At 34.3% G+C, this 6873-nt stretch overlaps 1 protein-coding gene across 1 annotated transcript in view; it reads right to left on the bottom strand.

Moving 5' to 3' along the window:
* LOC109823878 (RNA polymerase II subunit A C-terminal domain phosphatase SSU72-like) overlaps positions 5071–6873 on the bottom strand; it is an 18047-nt gene continuing 16244 nt past the window's right edge. Inside the window, exon 4 of the mRNA XM_020390304.1 lies at positions 5071–5385. Coding sequence (XP_020245893.1) covers positions 5284–5385 — 102 coding nt within the window. The 3' untranslated portion in view covers positions 5071–5283. The remainder of the gene's footprint in view (positions 5386–6873) is intronic.

Genomic DNA, 6873 nt, shown 5'->3' with positions numbered 1-6873 from the left:
TATATCAACGCCTGGAGTATAATATTATTACTAGTATATATATATATAATTAGGGTTAATTATTTTAAAACAAAATTTATTAAAATGAAATAACTACTGATATTTAAAAATCAAAATAATTATGGGATAATTAGCTACAATTAAAAACTTACATGTTGTTCTAATACAACAGTTGATACGAAATAGTCGAAATATACATATATTGTACAATTAAACGAGAATAATTAATAATAAAGTTATATTTACTTACATTTAAAATCAAATAATTATGGGATAATTATATAGACAATAAAACGTACCTGTTATAGTAATACGACAGATAATATGTAATAGTAGAAATAATACAACAGATTATATAAATAATACGTAATTAATAATACAACGTATTATACAAAAATGTATGTAATAATAATAAGAATATCACGTATTATTCAAAATGATACGTAATAGTATCAGTAACACAATGGATAAATTCTAGAAATATTTACTGCACTAAATAAATTTATAAATATTTAAATCTTTTAAATAAATATAAAACTTAGATTTTAAATCATAAAAAATTGTAAAAATTTGAGAAAAAATATAAATACTCTTTTAAAAATCATAGTTAAATATTTTAAAATACTAAAAAATTATTTTAACTAATATCAAAATGCATGGTCCTTATAATGTACGACGTCAGATTTGTCACAGGCCGTGAGCATGGTATCGAGGTACATGCACGACCCAGGGAAGGGTCATTGGGAGGCCATGAAGTAAATTCTACGGTATGTTAAAGGCACTGTGGATGTTGATTTGATTTTTTAGAAAGATAAGAAGAATGTGCAGGATTATATTGGCTATGTGGTTTCAGATTATGCGGGGGACCTTGACAAGCACCGGTCTACTTCAGGTTATGTGTTTACATTGGCAGGAGCACCGGTATGTTGGAGATGTATACTTCAGTCTACAGTGGCTCTCTCTCTCTCTCTCTCTCTCTCTCTCTCTCTCTCTCTCTCTCTCTCTCTCTCTCTCTCTACTACAGAGGCAGAGTATATGGCGTTAACTGAAGCTGTTAAAGAGGCTTTGTAGTTATATGGATTGTTGGAGGACTTGGGGATTGCACAGGAGACCCTTCGGGTATATTGTGATAGCATGCCGGCTATGTATTTGGCGAAGAACCAAGTTTATCATGCATTCATGAAGCATATTGATGTCAGATTCCATTTTGTTCGTGATATTTTGGATGATGGAGACATCATAGTAGAGAAGATCCACACGAAGTATAACCCTACGGATATGTTGACCAAAGTTATTTCAGGTGTAAAATTTGGTCATTGTTTGAAGATATTGAACATTCTTCAATATTGAGGGCCTTTGGAGACCATTTGGGTGAATTACGTTATGCTTGATTGCTTGGGCAAGAGGATACGTAGACAGTCTTTTCGATGCAGCCAGTTGGATTTGTTGATTTCGATGGGGGGAGATTGTTTAAGCTCTCTTTTAGGTTCCTGACTTGTTGTGGATTGAGTCCTATGTCGTGGGTTGTTTCCACTTTGTCTTGGACGCAACAAGTGGGATATTTGGATGCTTTAGTGTCGGCTCGGTTTTGGAAGAAACTTCATTGAGGTGGAGATTTGTAGAAGTGGGCAAACATTTGAAGAAACAAATCAGAAAAACAGGCTGGAAGATTGTCGGTCGACCGTGAGATCAGCTGCGGTCGACCGGAAACGTGCATGTAGCCTGGGAGGTCTCTAGACTTTTGGCGGTCGACCGTAGTGTCAGGTCCGGTCGACCGACCAAACCTTGTAGGATTTTTTGTTTCTGCCATTGCCTTGCATAGCGAGTCTGGGCTGGGTTTTGGGTTTTCAACCCGTTTCGTTTGCTGTTTGTATAAAACCCTAAAGTTGATTAATTAGGGTTAAGAAATGACGTTTTGAGCAGTCTTTGAGAGAGGATTGTTGTATCCAATTGTGGGAGATTGTGAGAGATTTATTGAGCTTTGTTTTAGGATTTTGAGTGATTTTGTAACCCTATTTTGTATTCTCTTCATCTCTAATAGTAAGACCCCCCTGCTAATGCCCCATGGACGTAGGCAACTTGTTGAACCAAGTAAAATTCATTGTCTTGATGTGATTATGATTTGTGCTTGTGTTTAGTTGTGATCTACCTCGTTCTTGTTCGTGTGATTAGAGTTCCGTTGTGCACAACACATGTCCCCTAGATTTTTTGATTCTTCTATGGCTACAACCATAAAATAAAATTTTGGATCCAAAGAGCAAAAAATCTTTTCCATGACATGAACATCGGTTAGCTCTTCTCCATTTCTTCTTATTTTATTCACAACTACCATAACTCTTGAAAAATAATCCAAAAGTAATTCAAAATCTTTCATTTTTTTCGTTTTCAAACTCACCCTTTAAAGTCTAAAGATGAATTCTTTGTATCTTCTCCGCACCCTTGCTTCCAAAGGATATATCTGATGCTTCCTTGGATGTTTTTGCAAAGGCGATTATCTCGAAGGTTGCTTCATCAACAGCTTGATGGATGGTGGTGAGCGCCTTCTTGTCTCCTCTTCTTACAGCTTTAAGTTTCTCCCTATTCTATTTGTTTAGACTCAGCTTAACTTGCGGTGTCGCCGGCTCGGTGTAGCCGTCCTTTACAATCTCCAACTCTTCCAATGCTCCAACTCTTTAATAGGCGTTTTGGGGAGAAAGCTGCCATAATTGCAGCTTTCCACCCCCTCCCCGAGGCAAAATACTCAAAACAAACAGCCCCTAACCATCAGTTGCCATAGTCTCTTTTTTTTAAATAACTTGGGAGTTTGGGATTGAAAACAATCTTTTGAGGTCATGCCTAAGAGGGTTTTTTTTTAAATGACGCTGATACCAATATGTAGAATTTAGAGGATATAAAAAGCTAAATTAAAGAGGAATATGGGCTACGAGTATATAAATAATATTTCATTGTTGAATATTTTTTCTTCATATCTCAAATGACTACATAACATGTCTTTATATAGAACTAGGACACCTTTAATATATTAATAATATTAATTCTCATTCTCATAACCCCCATGCAAATAATAACAATTTATTCAACATAATTCCCTCCTATTTGTAACTGCTATAATCATTATGAAAGTTACTAGTTTCTCAATCAAGATTAATTTCTAGCAGTACATTGAAGTGATTACTCCTGGATGCGCTTCTCTATCATGAATACTAGTAAAATCCCTAAGACATCGAACATCTAACATACACAAGAGATATTTCTGATGACATCTGGTTTTCGTTTAGATTAAATTACATTAAACCCCCAAAAATTTTCACATTTTGTAGGAAATCCCAATAATTTTCAAAATCTCACCGAATCCCTGATAGATTTTACATTTTACAAAAAAGAATCCTAATGTGTTTCTGTATTTTGCAAATAGCCCCCATAAATTGAACCAAAAAACATTAGACAATGGCACTTTGTAAGTTGTTGGGGCTTCAGATTAATTTACGCAAAAGATATTGCGGGTTTTCTTCAAAAATTATTAGGGGTTTAGTACTATTTTTGAAGTTATTAGGGTTTTGCTACAAAATGCTGAAAGTTCTTGGGGGTTTAATGTAATTTACCATTTTCTTAATTCATAACTAAGGAATAGTTCTGATTGTTATTGTCGTCAACTTTTTCATCTTTTTAATCATAATCTTTTTTTTTTAAGTCTCCTCACGCTTTGAAAATATATGATCGTATCAATTTTGGTTCTGGATACTTGATATCTATTGGATTACACCTAAAATTAAGAGAAATATAAGTTGGATAAAATTTATAATGCCTAACTAAATTGTTTTACAATATAGTACATTATGTATATCTAACTTGCTGTGTACTTGTGTAGCAAGAATGAATCTCTACGTTCACATGTTCTCTTGATTTCATGGTGTTATCAGAGCACCCCAACTTGTTGGCAAACCCGTTCATGTGGTCGGCGAAATTGCCAGTACAAAATGGATAGAGCAGAAGAGTAGGTGTCCTACTCAATGTGGGCTGCAAAATTAAAAGAAAGAAGCCTTCTTCAAACAATGTGTTGTGATATCGACAGAGGCGGAGGAGGAGGCGGCCGTGGCGGGGATCTATCAAATAATTGTTCAGCCAGGAGGGATAATCATCATCAATTGACCCTCTAATTTTGAATCAAGTATTGTACGCAGCTTCAAATTCTCTGCACACATCCGTAGTAAGTAGAGGATTCCTACATTATGTTCTCTATCTAGTAGTGTCTCTTCCTTCAGTGTACCACACAACTATAAAATATTTTGAATAATTCATGCAAACAAATATATTTCATGGAATTCAAAGAATACCAAGGATGTAGAAGATTAGTAGCCTGATGAGGAAAAAAATGCCCAGTCTGCGACGTTCAGTGTTGTGCCAGTACGTTTATTTTTATACCTAGGGTTTCTCTTATCATAGGCCAGCCAACTATAAAGCTTCAATTCTATGAAAGTTGTTAAATATTGTAAAGCTTCATTGTACTGCTAAGGTCTGATAGTAAGCATTTCAAGTTACTAAACAAAAATCAACAGTCTAGAATATATTCCATTGCAGTTCAAATAGCGTATCTTAGGTGAACCAAGGGCATCTCCATTCCTCAAAAGCTCATAAACAAATAGGGAGCTAAATATTACAACATGGCCTATAAAACTTGACATATCTCACCCAAAAATTAAATATATAAATAAATAATGGACATAATGATTGAGAAACTAGCAACAAATTATTACACATTTTCCTCAAGCAGCAGGTAATAACGGTCTAGAGAACATTCTAGTCTATAAAAAGAAGCACCCCCATTACTCAAAGCTCAAAGACATATAGGAAGCTCACTCTTACATAGAGCCTCATCAAGCATGGCATATCACCAAAAAATAAAAGGCACACATAATGATTAGAAAACTAGAACTAAATTATTTCAAGTTTTCCTTAAGCAGCAGGCTAATCTGTTCGGAGAACTTTTAGTCCAATTATAGGAACATCTCCATCACGCAACGCTCATCAAAACTCATATGCAGCAGGATAATCTGTCTAGAGAATGTTTAGTCCACTAAAAGGAGTATCCCCTTTACTCAAAGCTCAAAAACATATAGAAGCACAATAATGTAACGAGGCCTATGAAGTCAATAATGTAAAGAGGCCTATGAAGTATGACATATCTCACAACAAAAAGTACACATAATGTTTGGAAAACTAGCGGTAAATTATTACATATTTTTCTCAAGCAACTGGTTTAAATCTCTTTGAAGAACTTTTAGTCTAATAAAAGGAAACATTGAAAAGGAGACTTTTGTTGTTTTCCTTCTCGAAAGTCCTAACAATATCATCAATTTCGTCCTCCCAAGACTTTGCTGCTTCAAGCTGCAGAGTAAACATGAAACTCATTAGAATCTTGCTACATCAGACTGTAACGATGGAGACAGAACCTATTGTTTCAGATCAAAATCGATGCATTTTCTTATTCTCTATCCCAAAAGTGCAGTGGAGGATAAGTCCATTCAATTAGGTTGGGTGTCAATATATGTAGCAGCCGACAATTTGTAAGAAGGTAAAGGTACGATGATAAACTTTCATGATGTTAAGTTTATTAGAGGATTAAAGATAATAGAGTCTAACGCTAGGGACTTATTTAATACAACTTATGAGATTTGGGAATCTTTAAATATAAATGTCTTTGGGACAAATATCAGAAAACCCAAATTCTTAATGTTGACTCTAGTAGCTCACTTTTAAGCTTATTAAATATTTCACATAATATCCAGGTATCGGTCAGTACAAATGTAAATCAGCCAATCTGATCCAGCCAAATCTTATCGATATTGTAAAAATTGGAGAAAAGGAGGTTTGAGGTTCTAGATAACAAATTTTGATGTGATAGTGTTGTAGTGAACAAAAAGTAGAAAAAATAAAAGAAATCATTAAAATAAGAACTTGTAAATAACTTCGGCGTATTCCATACATTGATGAATTCAAAAATCAAACGACAGAAACTTTATTCCGATACCAATAAAGGTAGACCAAAACCATAATCAATACCAAAGTTTCAAACCTTGCATCCTTGTTTTATAGTTCAAGTTTTTTGATGCAAAATCATGATATGAAATTTAAGAGAGTTCACAAATGGAATATCAATATGTTCATATTTTCATCTTCAATCATACAATTATAACAGTAACAACAAAGACTATATCCCAATTTGTTGGGGTTGGCTATTTACATCCTATTTTTCGATGATTTTCCTAAGGAGGGCTATCTCTGTTACATTAATATTATCATACTTTCTTCATCTTCCAACTAAGTTCTTTAAGGCCTACCCCTCGTCCTCCTTGGCTGATTAATTATACTTATTATTTCATTTAACTGGTGAATTAAGTGCCAACTATTCTCTCTCACTTACCCTCAATAGAAGCAACCTCTAACCTCCTATGAATGTTTATCTTTTATTGTTTGCCCCAAGCAAAGATAAAAGAGAGTCGCATTAATTTATCGACAACCAGCATAACATATAATCGGATTGACATGATATGGATCCTACAAAACATTAAATTTCCAATCAAACAGAAAAAAAAATCCTATCTCGCCACCCACAATGTGCTCTCTCCCTGAGATGTCTCCGGACACAATCCATCTTATATGCCATCTTACCAAAGGATTTTCTTGATGAATATAAACTGGCCATGGAACATAATCATAGTTATGTATGATGATAAATCCAATAAAGCACATATCATTATATCAATACCATGAAAACATTCAAGATTTTAGTCCATCTGTCAACTTGTGAATTTAAAAAACCACAGTAGAATCTCATTCCAGTTATACTGATTTTCTAAAACACCCATCCAGTTT

This window comes from Asparagus officinalis, chromosome 9 (genome assembly GCF_001876935.1).
Source record: "Asparagus officinalis chromosome 9, Aspof.V1, whole genome shotgun sequence".
NCBI lineage: Eukaryota > Viridiplantae > Streptophyta > Magnoliopsida > Asparagales > Asparagaceae > Asparagus > Asparagus officinalis.
This window is presented reverse-complemented; position numbering and strand designations above follow the sequence as displayed.